General features: G+C 38.0%; 1 protein-coding gene across 1 annotated transcript in view; it reads left to right on the forward strand.

The window, feature by feature from the left end:
• The window catches only part of LOC113576349 (calcium-activated potassium channel subunit alpha-1-like), a 55,697-nt gene that overhangs the window by 29,183 nt on the left and 3,701 nt on the right, over positions 1–22,813 (forward strand). Inside the window, exons 9-27 of the mRNA XM_081698007.1 lie at positions 3,296–3,387; positions 4,180–4,290; positions 4,680–4,785; positions 5,283–5,365; positions 5,510–5,579; positions 6,992–7,147; positions 7,710–7,819; positions 7,903–7,971; positions 8,354–8,440; positions 11,534–11,667; positions 13,768–13,858; positions 14,577–14,673; positions 15,107–15,331; positions 15,654–15,846; positions 16,093–16,197; positions 17,766–17,849; positions 18,369–18,499; positions 18,695–18,889; positions 21,223–21,341. Coding sequence (XP_081554133.1) covers positions 3,296–3,387; positions 4,180–4,290; positions 4,680–4,785; positions 5,283–5,365; positions 5,510–5,579; positions 6,992–7,147; positions 7,710–7,819; positions 7,903–7,971; positions 8,354–8,440; positions 11,534–11,667; positions 13,768–13,858; positions 14,577–14,673; positions 15,107–15,331; positions 15,654–15,846; positions 16,093–16,197; positions 17,766–17,849; positions 18,369–18,499; positions 18,695–18,889; positions 21,223–21,341 — 2,258 coding nt within the window. The remainder of the gene's footprint in view (positions 1–3,295; positions 3,388–4,179; positions 4,291–4,679; positions 4,786–5,282; positions 5,366–5,509; positions 5,580–6,991; positions 7,148–7,709; positions 7,820–7,902; positions 7,972–8,353; positions 8,441–11,533; positions 11,668–13,767; positions 13,859–14,576; positions 14,674–15,106; positions 15,332–15,653; positions 15,847–16,092; positions 16,198–17,765; positions 17,850–18,368; positions 18,500–18,694; positions 18,890–21,222; positions 21,342–22,813) is intronic.

Below are 22,813 nucleotides of genomic sequence, written 5' to 3' on the forward strand. Positions count from 1 at the left end.
GGATAGTACAATCTTCCCCTATGAAATGGAACAACCCTTCAAGAACCCAATATGTCATCATTAGTTGTAGTGATGACTTATGTAAACAGACTTAATAGGTTTTTGCCAGCTGTTACCTTTTGCAATTCATTGTAGTTGTTCACAACTCCAGTTTCACAAATCATTCAGTCACTAAATAAAAAAGAACATTGCTTTATTACCAGGGCTACTTGCAGTGCTCTGTAACCCTGCTAGTCTGCGGAATTGTGGAAATTTACCCCCAAAAAATGGTGTATTCATTGTGGGATTTCTGGCAAAGGGTTGCATGTAGATGGCTGAAAATCAATAAGCAGGTACTTATATTAGTCCTAAGACGTTTTATGTTGATGGATGTAGAGGGTGCAGGTGTAGGAACCAGATAAGTGTTATGAGGCTGTGTCACAGGTGAGGGAAAAGACTTAACTCATCTAATTTGATTAACAATCACTAAAGCTAATAATGATACCATAACATATGAGGGAAATGTCAGCTCTTGCGACTCACGGGCATTGGACCCTGTCTGGAGATGCCTGAGTATGTTCCATTGGATCATCCAGACAGTGTGGAGAGTGCAAGGAAGCATCCATTTGACTTCGGGTGTCAGGCCAGCATGCCAGATGTTAAGATCAGTCTTCATCGAACTGCCTGAATGGTGGTGAGAGCATCATCCTTTCTTTGAAATTACCCAGTGACTCTGAAACAGTCCTGTGTTCTTGGGATATAATGGCGATGAGAAGACCTGGGTTCTTAAACTGAGGAATTGTACCTGTAATCTGGCTCTAGTGAGAGTTACTTAGGCTTTCCGAAATTATAGTGTTTCTTTACCTGCAGTGTATTGGAATGCCAGTCTCGACCAGATGGTTGTGTTTAAGAGCCACGATGGGTCAATTCAGTTGAATACACACTAATGAAAATAAATTAACAAGTTAATAACAAAAGAAACAGACAGCCAATTAAAATATGACAACCCAGTATTTCTAGCTGCTTATCGAGAGGTTATTGACTTGTTTGAGAAATGGGGAAAACACCTTTGTCTGCCGAAGCTTAGTGGGGGGCCCTCCCTTCTTTGTTTCAGTCACAGTTCGTACCTCTGACCCAACTGGACTGTTCAACTCAACAGACTCCACTCCTCACCTCTCAACTTTTCCCAACTTATCAACCCAACTGATGGGGTAGGATTCGGTAGATATCTTTTGGAAGAAACCAAAATCCTTTGGTTTCTAGACATTACAAACTACTAACTTTAATATATTTTCTAAGTGGTTCATATAGGATTTCTGGTAAACACAACCAGGAGTAAGCAACAATTTGTTTACAATATTCATGAGGTTAAGCAACATACAGATGTGGTAATATGAGTGAATAATACAAATGAATGAAGGACAAGTAATGAACAGAATAACTTGTAAAATAACAGGAGCACACATCACAATTCTGTAATTATATTAAAACCACCATACATTATTGGTTGATTATTTGACATCATAGTAGATTAAATTAAGTTGTTACTTTGTGGGACGAGAAATTTGAGTACTACCATATTGGAATTTATAGTCTTCCTTACTATACCCAGGCTGTTTTCAGCTTTTCACCTTACCATCAGTTTATGACCCTTAGAGAGAAGGGGGTTGAGGGTTAGTAGCCAGGACATTTTGATAGCTGGGCCATTTACGTAAGGTGGTCTCAAACCCATGTCAGATGGGTGATGATACCAACAGCCTACTGGGTGAGCAACCACACTCTAACAATGGTGGGCCCGTGTGCTGAACAGTTAGAGCTTGGGTCAGGTAAAACAAAAGGAAAAACTACACACCATGCCGAGCGTGGAAAAAAGGGAGAACAAAGGACGCCAGGGGAAGAAATGGCAACCCCGACGCACTGGGGAAAACTCAAACTAAAACTTCCCAAACAAAACCAGAAAACGGGGATTAACTTGAATGGCTGAAGGAAGCCTCCAGGGAGAGACAGACTTGAGAGGAAAAACTGGAGAGAGGAGGGAATGTGTAAAAACACAGACACCCTCACATCACAGAAGTAAGGTGTAGCACAAGAGCTCACAGACCTCAATACCTTAAGTTACCAGCTATGAGCTTGGCTCAGACCTTTGGCAAAGACGCAGCACTGAATGACTGGTTCACTGGGCTTATATAAGGTCTAGCCCATCTGTTGGGTGTTAAGCCTGATTAGTGGTGTGGTTGACTCGAGGCCTCCCTCTGGTGGCCGGAAGGGGCCTCAGCCTGGTGCCAACCCTTACAATTTACGGCTTTGTTGCTAATCCTCAAGGCACCAGCATGTCTTAGGTCTGGTCTGTGGCCCGGGGGTGAAAGAGAGCCCCCCTTTTGACCATCATAGGAGTAATTTTTAATCTATCTTCACTACACTTATGAAGACAACAACCATAAAACACTGAAACAACATTAACCTAAGATAAAGGTTATAATTTATCTTTATTAACAGAGAATAAACTAAGTATTGTATTTTAATATTTTCTGATTTTTTTTTTACAATTGTATTGTATTTTCCATGTAGGCCTAACACTTCACACTACTCCTCTATTGCAACAAGAGGTACATCCTACCACTAGATGTGAATGTGCAAAAAGGAGGGGTAAGGTTAAGTGGTAGGGGAAAGGTGTGAAATTGGATTGGGCCTTCGTTTGGAATGGATAGCTGAGTTTTTGTTGGTTGTTTTTGAATGGGTATCATTTTTGTGCAACTATGTCAAATCAGGCAGTGCTATCCACTCAGCCCTTTGCTTGTTGGATTAAACATGGCTGTTGAGGTGTACTGCTCCTGTGCATTATGGCATTACTCTGCATTACTTAATCATCTGAGGCTCTTCCACCTCCCCTAAAACTGGGGGATTTGATGAACACATATGCATGCTTTTTTTTTTTTTTTTTCCAAAATATTCCATTCAACTCAAAACCCACAAGATTAATGCAAACATGTTACCTATTCTACCCTAATTTTGCAGTTAAAAAAACATTTAAACTATTTTATAATTCTTTTCTCCTATTTTATAAATATCCTCTGTGGCTGAATTCTTCTCAAGCTTCTCTTATCTGTTTTTAGTTTTTTCCTTGGTCTCCTGTCCTTTTCTCAGGCCATGTTTGCCTTCTACATCACTGAAATAATTCATAGGAAACTGAAAGAAATATGGTGGTTCCTATAGATCATTAAATTGGAGAAAGTAAGTATGGTGTGTGACTGTTCTGTCCTGACTGCTACAAAACCCCACCTGCATGCCTCTGTGTCTCTGTGTCTTGTGCATGTAGGCCATGTTTGCTCACTATGTGCCAGAAATAGCTGCTCTCATCCTTAATCGGCAGAAATATGGAGGGAGTTATGACTTAACCCCAGGCAAAAAGTAAGTCATGCTAACTGGACAAACGTTTTCTAGTTGACTGTGAGACGCTGGATAGGGAACTGATTTCAGAGGAAGAAGACAGCCTCTTCCCTCTGAATGCTGAGATTCTGATTTAGATTTTTGCAGTAGCATCACTCTGTGTCTGAGGGTCTTGGTGAAATTACACAAGTCATTTCATTGCTTATTGTGTATTGTGTAAGCCACCAATGTTTGAAAAGTTGCATTTGACATGAAACTTGAGCTTCTGTGTTTATCTGTGGCTCTTAGCACTATAAAGTATGTCTGCTTTAAAATTATTTTTATTTGCTTTTGTAGTCATCTATTGATGAAATTATGTATTATGCTTTCCATTAAGGTATACAATTAGTGGCACCATTGATAAGGATGAACAAGGATACAGGGCCAAACATTCAGCACAGAATAAAATGCAAATACAATTTATAACAAACAGTCAGTCATGTAGGCAGATTTAATGTTTTAAGTGTAATAGCAGTCTGTGTATAAAGGCAGATGGTTTTCCATTCTTTTATGAGTGTTTTACACCTACAGCTGTAAATGCTTTTATTTTTGTTTAAAGGTTTGGATTTTTTTTTATGATCACAATAGAAGTGGGTGTTATTTTTATTATTATTTTAATTTTTTTATTGCCATATACTTTTATTCTAAGGTACTCCAGGTGAGTCACTGGAGTAATTGAACTTTATATGACCCATGGTGCTATCTATTTTTTGTAAACGGGTTCGTGCTGTTTACAATAGTTTGCCACATGACAACATGAATTTTGTCTCCCAGGCATATTGTGGTGTGTGGTAACATTACTCTGGAAAGTGTTTCCAACTTCCTGAAAGACTTTCTCCATGAGGACAGGGATGATGTCAATGTAGAAATTGTTTTTCTTCATCAGTAAGTACTGTGCAGATGTGTAAAAGAAAAATTAAATAGAAAAATAGAAATAGAAAAATAAAAATATTTAAAAAATCTTAGTATGATGGTGATAACACATACTATGACAGCACAAGAGGTGTTATATTTTTTATAAACTGTAAATTGTATGAGTTGTAAATGCTATGCCTTTGCAACATAAACCAAAGCACACTCAGTTTAAATTCTGAAACAATTACCTGGCAGCATAGTTGTTCTTGTAATGTGTTACTATAGAGGCTAGAAGAGGAGAATAACTAGTCTTTGTCATTGCTGTGAGCACTGTGATTAGACCTTGACTGCATTACTGTAATCAGACACATCTGTATTAATTTGTGTCCCTATTTTCAGTACTCTGTTGTGTGTTACAGTACTGAGCCCAATCTTGAACTGGAAGCCTTATTCAAACGCCACTTCACTCAGGTGGTGTTCTTCCAGGGTTCCATCCAAAATCCTTTTGATCTTGCTCGAGTCAAGGTACGGTCTGCTTCTTACAGTATAGGTTTTACTGTTGTTCAGTTGTTAGAAATTGGATTCTACACAAAACTTTGTTTAATTGCATATTTTAAATTTCTCCAAGCAAAATCATATAACCTGATGCTTATAAAAGAGAAACTTATCAAATATATTTTTCTTCAAGTTCACTGTCTCTGTTTCTAGTCTGTTATTAAGTCTCTGTCCATCTGCAATACAGCCAGTTTGTGTCTTCTCCCATGTTTATAAAGCCAATGAATGTTCAGGTAGCTCATCACTTACTGAAGATTTGCTCAAGGCATTTGTGTGTTTAGGGCAGACCACTAAGCAGTTTGATTTTGACATTCATTTGGAAACGTGACAGGTTAAAGAAAATAGCAACTCATTCAGCTCAGTAAGAAGACCCACAGTTTTGGGTATTTGGCCATAGTGAGCATGTAGCACAGCTGGGATCAAATGTTTAAAGCTACTTCATGTCTCTTTGTTGCATACTGTTGTAGATTGAACTAGCAGATGCCTGTTTGATTATAGCTAATAAATACTCTTCAGACCCTGATGCAGAGGATGCATCCAATATCATGAGGTAAGAGATACCTAGCTGTTTTAAATAATCTAGATTTGAGTTGGTATTTGGGTGTCTCATAGCAGAATAAAATCTCCAACAAAGAGATGCTGGCCAATCTCTTGTGTGACTTTTACTACTGACTTTCCATGTGTATTGCTCTAGAGTGATCTCCATCAAGAACTACAATTCAAACATACGTATCATCACCCAGATGCTACAGTATCACAATAAGGTGAGCATGTTGCATTACAAGGGTGCTCACACAGAAGATAGTGAGTACTGGACTGTTCCAAGACAGTTGTAACCTAAAACATGTTTTCAGACAGCACTAAACACTGACATATTGAAGAAAGGTTTTTCACCATACATTTGTTTCCACTTTGTGAAATATCAGGCTTGATTTTTGTCTACAAAACAGTGTAACACTGCAAGGTAAGAGGCAGGAAGCACTCTCTGAGAAGAGTGACATTTATCAAGGGCAAATCCATAATCAAGGTCAAAAGAATGGTCCAGGGTTGACTATCCAGCAGAGTCTGAACAAGAATCAAGAATACATAGTGAATGTAGGAAACAAACGGCCAAACACAGAGAAATCAGAGTAAAAACTAAACAGGATAACGGAACAAATCAAACAAAACAGGATAACCACAAAACACACAGATGCCTAATGTAGAACATAAGGTTAGTACAAGGACCAGCAACAAGGCAAAAGAAACACAGAGCTTAAATACGCTTAAATAAGTAGGGCAGTGGTAACTCAGTGGTACTCTACTTGTAATTGCTACTGTAGGGTTCCTGAGCAAGGCCCTTAACCCTCAATTGCTTGAGTTGAATACAGTCATAATTGTAAGTCACTTTGGATAAAAACATCAGCTAAACGCCAGAAATGTTAATGTAAAATATACAAACAACGTGGACTAAAGAGACTCAGGTGTAACCAATAAGGAGCGGAGAAAACGAAACTATGAACCAAACCCAGAACAGAATGGAAAAAAATAACATGTATCAGGTAACCAAGGGAAGCACAACACTAATGGAGGGGAATTATGACATGTTTGTTTTAGTCACCTTCTAGCCTTCAGAAATGCTCTGGACTGCATGTTCTGGACTGCAGTTTGCTGGGTATTTTTAGGTGGTAGGCCATTCTCAACCCATCAGTGACTTGTGGTCAGAAACTGACCAGTGATGAATGGGACAGAGGATGGCTGAAAAACTGTTAATGGAAACAGTTTGTAGACCAACAACACTCATTATGTGTGATACTGTAAGATACCTAAAGAAGTGGAGAGTGAAAATAGGTTTAAGTGTTCACAATGAATGTTTAACTTTCAGCTCTACAAAACACAACCATAATTAATATATTTTATGTTTTTTGTCATATTTTTTTCAACCAATGTTTAGATAGATAAGTAGTAATTAAACCCAGTGTATCTGCATGTACAAGTATTACTTCTAGGGAAGGGGGCAATAATAATATGAAAGTTTTCAGGTCAAGCAGCTTGTGTGTGTGTGTGTGTGTGTGCGCGCGCACACACGCACGCATGGGTAGGAAGCTGAATCTGTGTGTAGACATGGTCATACACGTTTGTCCACATGATATGTGCATATGTGTGTAGCTGGTGCTAAGTGCATCTCTGGTCCCAGGCTCACCTGCTAAACATCCCCAGCTGGAACTGGAGGGAGGGTGATGATGCGATCTGTCTGGCTGAGCTGAAGCTGGGCTTCATTGCCCAGAGCTGCCTGGCCCAGGGCCTCTCTACCATGCTGGCCAACCTCTTCTCCATGAGGTCCTCCATTCAGGTATCTCCTCCTGAGGTCTGGCAAAATGTTGCCCATTGGGAGTGTTTTTATGCTCAGAGGGTGTGCTGTGTGCTGAATTGGGTGTGTGGCCATTGACATAGTCTAGGTCAGAACCAGTGACTGTATGTGATGGATATACAGGCTCCATTCATAGCTTCATCACATAGCTAGCTTTGGATCAGTTGCTTTCAAAGATTTTTTTTCTAAGCTGTCTCATCTAAGGTATGATTGTAAAAAGCCTGTGCTGCTGAGTCCTCCTTTACAAACAAATCAAAGCAGTTTAGTGCAGACATGTAAATGTTCAGTAATGTTCAGTTTTTAAAGATGCTGTATTTGTGTTGGTGTAATGGATCATATAGATCTACCACTGAAGAGGCTTAAATGTTCATAGTGTGAATTGTTTACTACCTTTAATACACTTGAAGAATGCTCCAGACAGTGGGGGGGAGGGGTGATGTGGGTGGACTCAGATTTAGGAAAACATAAATCAATTAGGATGCTATTGTCAAAAACTCAATATTACATAATGTACTAAATGAATGTAAGCTTTGCTCTTTATCAGATTGAAGAGGAGATATGGCAGAAGTATTATTTGGAAGGAGTATCCCAAGAAATGTACACAGATTATTTGTCTAGTTCCTTTGTGGGTTTATCATTCCCTGAGGTTTGTGAGTAAGTATTCTATTCAATTCTGTTATACAAAACATCTAGACATCACATTCCCTTTAGAAATGCTCACTGTGGTTTCCTTGCAGGCTGTGCTTTGTGAAACTAAATCTCTTGCTGATAGCCATTGAGTTCAAGTCTCATGAGAGAAACATAAAGTGAGTGAACTTGCTCTTTTTTAATGTGTGTTTGTGTATGTGTGTGTGTGTATTTATTGATTTTAGTGTAGTTATCTGATTTATAGTACATGTTTCCTTTGAGGTTGATCATGCCATGATGTGAATATCATCTGCTGTGTGTCACCTGCTAAATTCCCTTGAATTTTTTACTGTGAAATGAAGTCTGAAATTAAGGGTATCTAAATGATCTCCCTACCAACTACACTGATCCTCTAAGATGATCCTGGGGATGTTGAAAATGCAAAGTACTAAAATACTCATATGTCAAATTTACATGCATGCAACGCAAAAAGTAATCCAAATCTTGCAGTGATGGTTGGTTTCTCTAAAATAGTATTTGTGTGTCCTGTGTGCGTTGCAGTATGATGATTAATCCAGGAAGACATGTGAAGTTGCAAGAGAAGACACTGGGTATCTTCATCGCTGGTGATGCCAAAGAAGTGAAGAGGTACACAGACAGACAGAAACAAAAGAGAGAGAGAGAGAGAGAGAGAGAGAGAGAGAGAGAGAGAGAGAGAGAATGGAGAAAAAGAGAGAGACCAAAATAGTCAATGGTACAGATGGTATTTTAAGTAAAATGTTTAAAAAAACAAACAAAAAAAACACAGCCTAAACTGAGAGTCCTAAAGCTTTTTTGCTGGTTTCAAATATACACTCCAGAGTATAGAGTGAAAGGCTCATATTCAGAGACTGGTGGTATTAGTGGGGCTAACCACTTGCTGTTTTCAACTAATTAAAAAATCAGAATAATATATCCTATTTTTGCCATCCACAGTGTCTTGGTTGCTGTTGAGAAATGCCTTGAAGTTTATTTTAGACTTATGTAAACGTAAGAACAATATTACCACCTAAAGCCCATAAGAAAAATATGAATTGACTAAGATGGGCTGATTTGCTCTAGCCCCAAGCTGTAGATTTACACAGCTGGCAAGTGTTATTACCCTTTGATTAGATATCCATTTGGGTTCATTTTTTTCTTTGATTGTTTTATTTAGTTGATGTTTAAAAAACTTGATAAAATCTACACATTTATGGAAGATAACTGAAAAAACAATTTTTTTTAAAAATGCATCACCCTTGAGTCCTCTATGTTAAAAATTACATCCTTTTGTCAGATAAAGACGTACTTCATGATAATTGGCTTCATAAAGAATTATACATTTTCCAATGGTAAAAAGATACTCTAAGCAAAAATCTGGTTTGTGGTTATGTGTGATGATGGCTTGGAGGAATGAAGATTGAAGGAATGAAGATACTTTATTCTCCATTAGCAAGGATAAAAACAGAGCACAGTGGTTGGCTGGTTAAAAATATAAAAGGAAAGCAAACTTGCTGGCAGTAATGACTTGAAACATAGACACACTGAAGAGTAGATTACAACTCGGTGCGTAATATTTGCAATGTGCAACACTGGAGGAGAGTACCTGTGTGCTTTAAATAGAGGAGAAGATAAACAATGCTTGTGTTCAATAATCAGGTGATTGGCAGTGGGGCAGGTGCAGTGTGAATGTGTGTGTGTGTGTGTGTGTGTGTGTCTCAGGCTGCGTGAGAGGTGCCCCATGACATAAACATCAAGACCACATTTTCTACAAAAGGAATATTCAGATAAATTCACTAACTGGATTGCATTTCCTCTAAACATTTGGGATATAACCCAGAGTTTACAGCAATTGTTATGAATGGTAGATTTAAACAGTGGAGAATTATGGGTATTACCTCATACTACATAATTTTTTCAAATATCTGCTTAAACACCTTTCAACATCTCACAGAAACATATAATTTGGGGAAATAAGACTTCTTTAGATACCTTCAATTGAGACAATATTTTGATATGATATTAAAACATTTGGAGAGAAAAGGCTGTGCCTGAATAGGATATTCATACAAAGGTGTGGTTCATACAAAGGTAACATTAATAGAGAAGTCATTTCCAGACTTTACTCATCTACAACTGGAAAGAAGTCTCTCTACATTATAAATCAAGATGAGAGAAAGAACCTAAAATAAAATTATCAGAAGAAAACAGGTCAAATATATGTAGGACACTCTACCACATCAATTTCAAGATTGTGGAGGGAACTTACCTGGGAAAAATACTTTAAAAATAAATTGATTTAAAAAAATCATTACCAATATTAAAAGAATGCAGGGAGACAGTGTGGTAAGATGTGTGCCATACATTTTCAAATTTTTTAGGAAGTGTCCTATTATTACTTCCTTTTGGGTAGATGTGGAAATGGAGATCAAATGAGATCAATAACTAGCTTAGAGCCTTGTTTCAACGTCATTGTACTGTATAAGGGAAACCTGCCATCTGGATTGACAAAGCAGGACAGATATGTGTTACAAATATTATTAGCAGGTAGTACAAAGCCAATCACTAGGAATTGGTTGAAGAAAGAATCTCCAATGATCCTTGAATTGATAGAAATAGTTCAAAAAATCTGTCATATATGATTTGACTTTTTCATTCAGACATGTCACTGAAAAATTCGACAATTACTGGAAAAAACTGGAAAAATAATTATTTGAATCAATAATAAATTATAGATTTTTTGTTTGTTTGTGTTGTTGGCAAAATGTGGATTTATAAACAGCTTGACTCAGAAGGGTAAGACAGGTCCTGCACTGTTTAACATAGACATTAATAAACTGGCTAAATAAATTATAAATTTAGGAACACTTGGCATACCTATAAATGACAGTACCATTAAATGCCTACTTTAGATGGATGCTCTAGTCATTTTGATTTCTCAATCAAGATTATACATTGGCAACCAATCTAACCCAAACCAACTGAATGCCCAGAGTAGACAAGCTGTGCACCTGGAATTGCTACACATCATACCTAGTGTTCCAAATTGAAATTAGAAACCCATTTTATATGAACATTTGCACTATCTCCCCTCAATTTCTAGATTGCAGATTGCATAAACTGCCCTGTCCTAGAGAGAACAGTGGGATTATTATGCAAGCAGTAAAATTCATGGCATCTTATTTAAGGGACAAGTGTGTTTTTTAAATAGGTCAGTGTTTTTGATGAGTAATTATTATTTTGTAAATAATGTACATTTGTTCTATTTCTATTTATTTTACCTTTTTGTCCATGGTAATTTGCTTTGGCACTAATGTAAAAATTGGAAAATTCTTGCCAATAGAGAATTGAATTGAGAGAGAGGCTGAGAGAGATGCAGAGATACAGAATAAGTCTGCTCCTGAATCATACCTCCTAAAAAAATCTCATCAAATATTCAGAATTACAGAAGGCTCTCTACAAATTATTATCCATCACTTAAACACTGTTTTAATACACACAATGCACTTCAAAATGACACATATTAAAACCCACACTATAGAATACTAAATGTCTGGGTAAATGTGTATAAATGAATGTGTGCTAGAGTGAGGGAGTGTTCATGGAACACTGCACTGCTTTGTGTGAAAAGCACAAAGCAGTGGTTACCTTAAACAGATGATTGGAAAATTAATTTCCGTGATATGTTTCAGGAAATCACTGACATTATTTTCCTCTCCATAGGGCCTCAGTGTACTGTAAGGCTTGCCATGATGACATCACAGACCCCAAACTGATCAAGAAGTGTGGATGCAAGCGACGTAAGTTTTCAAAAGCATTGCATGATATAACGAGCATATATGTCACCATAATTTGTAGTAAATGCTCTGCATGAGATGTGATTTAAAATCTCCCCTCACTATGGAAGAGATTACCTGAGGTGTAAATCCTTTTTTTTTTTCAATGTAACTCCCAAATGCACAGTAAAAGGGAATCCAATGTTATCACATCTGAGTCACCTGTGTTCCTGCATTTCTTAAATAAAGCCCTTTGAAGTTCACTATTACTCCAAAGGGTTTCTCCTAAATCAACCACTAGAGGGCAATCACATTTCATTATTGGTGCTGATCATACTTCTTGAACTTCACAAACAAACAGCAGATGAATCTGCGGCACTGCTGTCATACATGTCCTCTGTTTTATATGTGAATGGTCCATTAAGACCTTGAAAACCTGTGCACCCCTGAGTAGGCTGACATCTTAAGAGAGTAAGTCAGCTGAGAACTCCTGATATTTGTTCTTGACTACTAAACACGTGTCCTTATATTTCTGTGTTCCAACACATCTTCCATATTGCTCTATACCATGTTGCTCTACACCAAGCTGAAGAATAAAACATGATTTTACTTACACTAATGTCTCACTTTTCAAGTAGTAACAGTAAACCAATCTGTCACTCTAGGAAACTCTTCAGTCTTATGAATGTCTGCCTCAGGGCCTAATACTTGACCCTTCTTTAGATTATTTTTCTGTGCTGTTAACCTGCTCTTCTACCATTGCACTCCTCCATTCTTAACTCCAGCTAAGAAGGCCAGCATTTGCTGGATGTGCCAGATGGGGTGCTTAGATTTCGTTTAGTGAGGGCATGGTTGTTCATGTGTCTCCTGCAGTGTCTGTAGAAGTGTAGAGATGCCACCACGTACATTTCACCTCTCCCCTACCTCTCTTAGTGATAAATTGTTAGCTTTGCATTCCTGTAAGTCTTCATCTTCTCCTGCTTCACCTACTGCCCCTGTGCACAGTGTACATGATGTTGTGGCTGTTGCATCTGCTGTTCTGACATGTATGTACTTTTTAGCATCCTGTAGCTGCAATAGGCTTTGGGACATTTCTGATTGTTATAACTGGGTCAGATAGGAATTCAGATGATGACACATTAATGTCACTGACCAACACTAATCTTGGTTTCATTTTAGGGGATTATCAGAATAGAATAGTCAATAGAATTCTAAAATAAACTTTATAAATGTATTCATTTTCTGTTTCTTTAGATTTAAAATAAGTGTGTATTTAAAGTTTTAATTGTCTTTTGATTAAATTGTGTTTTGTGTTTACCTTTATGTTGTAGAGTAGTAAAAAGTAAAAAAGTGTATCAATAAGTGATAAAGCCTGACTAATATTATGGGTTCCAAAATTAGAGGTTATGGGATGATAGGATCTGGTTAGGAAACTTTTTTTTCCTACAGAATTTCATATTTGTTCCTTCATAATTTTGATGTCTCAATCTACAATGTAGAAAATTCCAAAATATAAAGTAAATGAGAAGAGGTGTCTTTTGACTGGAACACTTTGCAAAAGTGCACTTTGCTTGCACAGCTCTGTCTGAAACGTTCTGTTTCTGTGGAAACTGTGTACTTTACTACAAATTTGAATATACATACACATTTATCCCCCTCTTCCTCTTGTTTGTGTGTTAGTGTTTGTGAGACTTCCTTTGTCTTCTTTCTCCCTACCTTGTAAACAGTGGCTGTTTTGGTGCCATAGAGCAGAGCAATAAACATTTTAACCTATTGTTTGTTAGATATTTCTAGAGTCTCTGTACAGTTGGAGACTATAACATTTATATTTACAGCATTTAGCTGACACTTTTTATCTAAAGCAACTAAGAATTATGAGTGAGGGTCTTGCTCAGGGGCCCATGAGTAGCATCTTGGTAGTGGTGGTGCTTGAACCAGCAACCTTCCAACTATAAGTCAAGGACTTTAACCACTGAGCTACCACCACCCAAATAAGATATAAGATTATGTAACACTTTAGTGAGGGATATTATTGGTCATCAGACTTTTTAGCTTCTGAAAACTGGGCACTAGTTGTTCTGGCTGTGCATGTCAAATAAGCAGGGTAGTGAGGTGACTTTAGGTTAAATAAGCAGGTTAGTGTGGTCACTTTAGGTCAAACCAATGCCTGTGTCTTTGCAGGTGTGACAGTGACAGAGTCTGCTTTGTCATCTATGAAAAAACGCCAGAAAGAAGGAATGAGGGATTCAATCAACTTTTCAAAAAACACAAGGTAACACTGTGTGTGTATATGTGCACTTCCATGCGTCCGTGCATGTGATTGTACATGTACGTGTGTGTGTGTGTGTGTGTGTGTGGGCACACAGCTGTGGTGATCACTTTGCCTCCCTGCAAGCAGTACACCTAAGTTTATGGACTGAGCAATGAAAGAGCTGCTGCTGAATTATGGAATGTATTACTAGAGGTGGACTGAGAATAATGAACAAATGAATGCTTTATTAGAGAATCCAAATGGGAAACATTTGTGTCCTCACAGAGGGAGATGAATTCTGAAGATTTCACTCAGCATAGTAGAAATAAATAACACAACAAAAGGGACACTGAAGCTGATATGGACAGCATCTCTCCATATCTGGCAGTGGTAGCACAGTGGTTAGAGTACTTAACTTGTAATTGAAAGGTTGCTAGATGCCACTGTTGGGCCCCTGAGCAAGGCCCTTAACCCTCAATTGCTCAAGTTGTACTCAGTCATAATTGGAAGTTGCTTTGGATAAAGGTGTCAGATAAATGTAAATGAGAGAAAGGAAGGGAGCAACTGTATTTGCATGTGGCCTAATAATATATTTCCTTAACAAAATCCCTACAACTGGGAAAACTTTTGCACTTCTTCCTTTAGAGCTAATAAAGTCGTGCTCCCCCCACCACCACCACAATGGTTTTGCCTGTTTTTTTTTTCTTTCTTTGTGTCGTGAACCTCTGCTGGTCTCCAGCCAACCAGTGGACACGATGGATGACAATGTGAAGAGGTTTGACTCTACAGGAATGTTCCACTGGTGCCCCTCCAGAGACATTGATATGGCTGTACTGGTGAGTACTGCTGTATTCTAATACACAGAGTTGAAGTCATACTGGTCAGTCCTGGTGTAATCTAACACACAGAGAATGTCATACTGATGAGTAACACTCAACGGAGAAGGATATTCCGGTGGTGATTCTACTATAGTTTAAATGGGAGGTTCAGTTCTCAGTGTTCCCCATTCAGTCCAGTAGTCTAAAATGTAGTCTAGCTAAAGGACGTAGATGATTAGATTTGCAGCCTTGGTGTGTTTGGCGCTGGAACAGAATGAAAATGTGGACTGGCTTGGGGACCCTAAGGAACATTCTTGATACCCCTGTATTGGTGCTCCTTTAAGAAAGCTCCTTTTGTCACAGTAAACAGAGCTGTTTTATTTCTAGCTAACACAGCAGCAAACAGAGGTAGTTTATCTGTGGCTAACAGAGCTGCTCTCCTTCTACTTAGACCCGCAGTGAAGCATCGATGACGGTAGTGAGTGGCCATGTGGTGGTGTGCATCTTTGGTGATGTGAATTCAGCTGTGATGGGCCTGAGGAACCTGGTGATGCCTCTCAGGGCCAGTAACTTCCACTATCATGAGCTGAAGCATATCATCTTTGTGGGCTCACTGGACTACCTAAAGAAGGAGTGGGACACACTCAGCAACTTTCCCAAAGTCTCCATATTACCCGTGAGTCTGCTCCAGCTGAGCGCATTGGCTTGGTTCTGAAGTGCCTTAGCTGTATTAACATAAGGGAGTTATGAGCAGGCTAATATACCTGTGAATAAAGTATTTCCTGTGCCACATTAGTCTACTGCTTTAGTTTAAAAAAAGTTTAGCTGTACCTCCTTGTATTCTATTTCAAATGTTAGTAACTGAACTGACATATAATTTAACTCAGTTACTGAATTCTGTCATATCAAAGATCAGCAATAGCATTATGAAAACACTTACCTTGCATCAGTGTTTGACTAATGTTTGTATTGTTTATGTGGTGTTTTTGTTTGTGAAGGGCTCTCCTCTGAGCAGAGCGAATCTGAGGGCTGTGAACATCAACCTGTGTGACATGTGTGTCATCCTCTCAGCCAATCAGAATACCGGTGATGATACATCAATGCAGGATAAGGAGAGCATCCTGGGCTCACTCAACATCCAATCCATGCGGTTTGAAGACACCATAGGCCTTCTGCAGGCCAACTCCCATGGTAGCAATACCTGACCAATAGCATAAACATGCACACACTCCCCTACCCCACCCCCCACCCCAAGAGGGATAGGCACAGACACACACACACACACACACACACATGCATTCACTCATGCACTATATCTACATACAAATATGTATGTACAGCACCCGCCCTTTAGTATGGCCTGGTGTCTGATGTGTGTGTGTGTGTGTGTGTGTGTGTGTGTGTGTGCGCGTGTGTGCGTGCACATACTCTCTGCAGGCTTTGTGCCTCTAGGAATGGATCGCTCTTCTTTTGAGAACAGCTCTGTGCATGGCCTGATGAGACAGAGTGTTACCATGGGAAGCAACATCCTCACAGAGCTTGGTACAATGCACACACACACACACACACACACACACACACACACAAGTACAAAACAGAATCTAAAGAGAAAGGAATAAAAACATGCAATACATAGCCAATACTATAGGGCTGAAAAAATAAGGGAACAAAATAAGGGAAGAGGATTCAAAATCAAACCAAAAGTCAAAGACTGCATTGGTTGCACTAATACAAAACATCCCAGAGATTCTCAGTTGGATTTAAGCCTATAGAACATGAAGGCTGGCCAATAGCATCAATGTCTTTGTGAGTGTAATGTGGAGCAAACATGAGGCAAACAAATGCTGAGAAGAGCATTTTTTAAGGGGAAATGCAAAATCATGGTCATTAGAATGGTCCATGGTCAAAGAGTACTGGGAAACATATTAAACAAAAAGCAAAAACTCACAATAAAAAAATAGACAGTTGAGCTAGAACAGCCAGCTACATACAAACAACATGGGCTCAGACAAGGAATGACCAGCGACATAACAAGTGGGAACACAGGGTATAAATACACAAGGTAAAAACGAGGAACATGTGAAACTAATAAAACAGTGAAACCCAAAACAAGGACTGGAACAGAAACGGAGAAAACTAAACAAGGACATGAGATAGGGAAACAATGGAGACAGGATGCTAGGAGTGGCCAACAATGACAGTGAGCCAGGAACTGCCTACACACTTGTGCCACATGAGGCCGTGCGTTGTTCCACATCAGGAGGAACCCAGGGCTCACTGCACAACATAAGCTCTGACAATGGCTCTGAGGACAATGGTTCTCTGACCCTCATCTCAAAAGTTCACACAAGTATTCATGCACATGCAAATGAACATACAAAATGACAAAAATGCATATATTGTAAACATACACATACAATTGTGGTCAGAAATGTAAATACACTCATCATAGACATAAGTGTTATGGCATCATTGGGATTTCACTGATTTTGCTTCTTTTTAGGGGCAGAGTTCAGCATACAGCTTTAATAAATACATTTAAAAATACATTTGGTGTCTCTAATAAAAACACGGTAAAAATGATACATACAGACCAAATGTTTGGTTAAATGTCCTTTCGAAAGTTGCTAATTTACCTGATGCACTAAATTCTTGGTTTTTTGTTCCTATTAAAGATGTATGATCTCATACATTATTAAAGATTTCTTTTATATTAAAGATCTCATTCTGCCCCAGAAAAAAAACCATGTAAAAACTAACATATATGTGCATATATTGTTCAAACACACATACAAACTGACATATAAATATGCATATAATGCACATACACATACAACATAAAAACACTCATATATTGTACAGAAACATAAAAACAAATAAACATATATATTGTGCATATACACATGCAAACTATAAACATGGCTGTATTGTACACAAACACATAAACTGAAACATTTATTGTATACAAATACAAACTGATACACTTTGTACATGATTACTCAAAGACAAAACACACATATCTTGCAAAAACTCACAAACCAACACTAGGTAAATCTGTCAGGTTGCTTTAACACTGAGTTTGGGTTTATGTGTGTGTGTTTTGTCACTAGATAAAGCAGACAGATTGCAGAAATCAGTGTGTTTAATACAGGACAGGAGCTGTGGAACCTCAATCCCTATGATCACTGAGCTTGGTAAGACATAACTTTTTGTGTGTTTGGGTGATATTGGTGATCATTTGAGTGGTGGTGTGTTGTATGTGTTTCTATTGAGCAAATTTTTTTGTGTGTATGTGTATGGACGTGTGTGCACTGTGTGGGTAATATTGGTGTTGTTTTGAGTGTATGTTTTATAGTTGTTTATATGCTTTATAATATGTTTGTATTGTATTTGAATGAATTTGTGTGTAACTTCCTCACATTCTTTCTCCCACCTTTCTGTTCTGGTGCCATATAGCCTGCCTGTTGTATCAATTGGCAGATAATTATATAATAATTCTGATAATTAGTATGTATGTTACACAAATTTTTCAGCATTACTGTAAATCCTACAAAGAACTGACCTTTTTTAGTCACTAAAAATGTTAGCTAATTGAACCAAGAACCAAGAATGTAATGCTATTTTGTACAAGCAAATATGTTTCATGTGTTTGTCTTATGTCTGTTTGTATTGTGTGTAAATGAGTGCATGTGTGTATATGTTTGTGTTCATAGTGAATGATGGTAACGTACAATACCTGGACCAGGATGATGATGATGACCCCGACACTGAGCTGTACCTCACACAGCCCTTCGCATGTGGGGCAGCATTTGCTGTCAGTGTGCTCGACTCTTTAATGAGTGCTGTGAGTGTTTACACACACACACACACACGTGAAACACAAACTGTACATGCATAAGCACAAACACACACACGTTGCATGCATGAGCACACAGATGCACGTGCATGCTAATAAACATGGGTGATGAAAGATCTTATTTTATTATATGCTGTAAAAGCTTATGTTCTGTCTCTCTCTTTCTGTTTCTCTCTCTAACAGACTTACTTCAATGATAACATTCTGACATTGATCCGGACGCTGGTCACAGGTGGATCCACTCCGGAACTGGAGAGTTTGTTGGGGGAGGAGAACACCCTACGTGGGGGCTACAGCACCCCTGAAACATTGGTCAAGAGGGACAGGTGCCATGTGACACAGGTGGCCCTATGTGAAGGGCCCTTTGCTGAACTCGGGGTGAGACAGAGCAATAGGGATGAGAAATAAGAAGTGAGAAAGAAAGAGAGCATGAAAGAGGGAAAAAGCTTGAACTATCTTACATAACAAACACATAAGCGCCTCGGGCTAATTACAAACAAACATTCAGACCAAACAAAATTATAACCAAAGAAAACAAAAATACATCACTTATAAGAAAGAATCCACAAAATAACAGCATAGATTTCAGTGGTATTTAGTACATGGTGCTATATGCAGATTATCTGACCCCAATCAAAAACAAACAACAGGAAAGCATTAGCAATGTACAAACACAATGACAATGACCACAGCCTGCTTATTGAGCCAGGCCATCTGGCACAGCTGGCTGTCCAGAAAGAACAGGCTGTTCTCCCACTGCCACTTTGGAATGAGTGTCTCTGAGTGTCTCAAATATGAATAAATTAGAAATCCATTCTATAAAAAACCAGACTTTTCTCTGAGTTTCTAGATTGCAGTAATTAAGAAAAACTGTCCTATATCTTGGGAGGGAACAGTGGGCTGATTATAGAAACAGCAATGTCCATAGTATCTTGTCACAGTCTAAGGAACTACCAGAAATTATTTTCTTTTTACAGTCACTCAGTATTTTGATTAATTACTGTTAGTTAGTTATTTTGTAGTGAATGTACTTTTTGTTCTTTCCATACCAATTTTCTCTTTTCTTTTAATTTGTTTTGGTAGTAGTGTAACTTGTTACATTCATGCCAATAAAGCATTATTGAAATGAAAATTGAATTGAGAGACAAGGAGAGAGAGCAGGAGAGAAGAGATGGAGAGCAAAAGAGAGGCAGACAAAGGAAGAAAAAGAGAGATAGAGACTAACATAAGGAGACAGAGAGGCCCTCAGCACAAAGCATCCTGTCTAACCATCACACACTACCACGTAATCATTTCCAATCAGTGTAAATGTCCTTTAAAATTTCCTGCTGTAATTCCATTAGGACATTTCCTAATAGAAATGGTCTGCAGAACACAGTTCTCAAGCCACAGGGTCATCTACAAACAGATCTCCCATTGCACAAGAATTTATACTACAGTTACATCATGCACTGCATCTAAACACCTGCAACTGTTGATAAGTGACTCATAAGCACTGTACCAAAGTACTGCTTTTGATAGAATACTTTGGGCACTAATACTAGTTTTGCTACTGCCTAAAAATATCAGTGTGGATGGCAAATTGAACTCGATGGCAGATATCACTAACAGACCTTGCTAATAGACCTCCCTAGCAGACCTCCCTATCAGACCTGTCTAACAGATGTCACTAGTCCCAGACACAGCAAACAGTCCCACACAGATGCTAGAACATGGTAAGATAGACAGGACATCAGTGACATGCGACAAGCTTTCACACATGCCTTGACAACTCCTGTATAATGTATAGATTTGCGAACATGGCCGACTCCTGAACAATTTATTTGTTTATTATTTAATTGTAGCATTTCAGCTGGTTTGCATATCAGCAGCTCTAAAAATGTACCTTTGCATTTTGGAGTGTTAAAAAATGACTGTACTATAATATTATATTGATAAAATTGATAACTCAGTGAGAACAGCTACTGGAGTCTATACCTGGAGATTCTGGAGACCAGAATCTTTTGTTTTGAGTGTGTTAAATGCTAGAGCAGAGTCTCTTGTTTTAATTTGTATGTAAGAAAAGTTACACACACGTAATTTGTCTACAACCTTTTCAGAATAACTATTACATGTATTATTATTATGTGTGTATGTAACAATGTTACTGTTTAATAGAGCTATAAGGTAAGGCAGGTTCAATGGGGTGATTTTTCCTCCAATCGGCGTGTCGGTCAGAACACTGGAGTGTTAGTGGTGATATCCATCTCTTTAAAAAGATTCAACAATGCAACACTTTATACATGTTCACACACCAGCATGTTCACTGGGCATATTAGTATACAGTACAGACTCAGGTTTGTCCAAATACAGACAGCACGCTATGTATTTGAGGTATGGAGAATGAAGTATGAAGTGAGAAGTATGTGGAGGATATGAAGAGCAAAGTATGGAGCATGATAAGTATGGTATCAGGTCAAGGAAGCATACTTCACAAACAGAATGTGGATAAGAAGGAACAAGGATCTGGCTACATGCGCTCCGATGTCTCTTGTGGACCTATCATCACAGATCTCTGACACAGTGTGTGTCGTCACTCCTTGACAAAGTGTATCTTTATGAGCAGCCTTTGCAACAGCTACACACTTTTACAACTTTTACAGAATAACTATTAGACATGCTTATATTATACTGTTAAACATGATTATGTATGTTTGTTGTTTTATTTACAGGAAGGAGGTTTATATGGTGACTTATTCTGCAAGGCAATGAAAACTTACAACATGCTGTGTTTTGGAATATACCGTCTGTTGGACATGCCCCGGACCACTGAGACTGGGTGCACAAAGCGGTGAGTCACCTGCAGCTGTACATGCATGTCACATATGTTACACATGTTGGTTAAGATCTTTGTCATATTTGTACATGCACCGGTCATGCAAGAGCACTGTGTGCCTTTTATTAAAAACATCACTGTGTTAAAATGCATCAACACATTGTTTGCATCAGTTTCAATCACACTGTTCACATCTTACTGAACGTATCACACTTTTCACATTATATATGTATATATTTAATAAAAATTGTAAAAAGTTATAAAAGATTCATTAAAAAAGTTTAATTGAAATTTTAAAAAATGAAACACATAACATTAAGTAAAGACTAGAAGATAAAGATAAGACTTCTGTGCAGTGTTATCCCTGAGAGCTAAAACCAGTGTTTTAAGCTTACTTAAAAGATAGATTAAATAGATCAGTTTTCAGTATTGATTTAAAAATGTCTAAGATCTTGACACGTCTGAAGTTCAGTAACAAGAGATTCCATCTAAGAGCATTATAGCCAAATGGTGCTTCTCTGTGCTATTTACACCACAATGTTGACATTACAGTGTTCACATTGCAGAATTTCACTATTTGCATCACACTGCTTACATATCAATGTCAGCAATCATAATTATTCTTATTTGAAAGATTATGTAATTTCAATTATTGATTTAATAATTATTAATGAATGTTTCTTACATTATGATTCTTATTTGAATAACAATTTTATATATTAATGATTCATATTAAAAGCAAGCCATTAATTGCTTATTTTTCATTTCATTTTTTTTTTTTCCTTTAAAATTGTTTCGATTGTGGTGACCATTGTCATCCAGAGTAGGACGGGCCCCCCTTTGAGTATTAGCTTTCTTCCTCATGCTCTAGGGAGTTTTTCCTTGCACCTGTCACCCTTGGCTTGCTCACTGGGAGCTTGGACTCTGACATTTGTAAAGCTGCTTTGTGACAACATCTGTTGTAAAAAGTGCTGTATATTTGATATTTGAATTACTGTTTTATCATAGTGATGATTTTTCATGCCTATCGTGGCAATCATTCAGTCATCTGTAATTTTGGTGGTTGGTGAGAAGGACTCAGTTTTCCAATGGAAGGACTCCCTGTACATACATCATACGCTTCACCTAATCACAAACCACTAAGAGAGTGCTCTTTTCTGCCCTACCTTTTACCTGCCAATATAGTTATTTTATTTATTTTACTTTATCATTCTACAATGGCATCTCCCAACCTTCACTCAACACTTAACAAGTGATGCACATGTAATGTTCCAAGAATGACTGTGGGTGTATGTGTGAGTGTACGTGTGTTGTGAGTGTGGTGGAAATGTCTCTTGTACTGTGTACAAGCAACTGTGCAGGGAGAGCAAATGTAACCAAGAACAAATTCCTTGTATGTGTGAGCATACTTGGCTAATAAAGCATGATTCTGATTATTCAATGGTATGGACTTGTATTCATTTCATTTAGATATATTGCCATCTGTT

This window comes from Electrophorus electricus, chromosome 15 (assembly GCF_041902795.1).
Source record: "Electrophorus electricus isolate QZ-2024a chromosome 15, ASM4190279v1, whole genome shotgun sequence".
Classification (NCBI taxonomy): Eukaryota; Metazoa; Chordata; class Actinopteri; order Gymnotiformes; family Gymnotidae; genus Electrophorus; species Electrophorus electricus.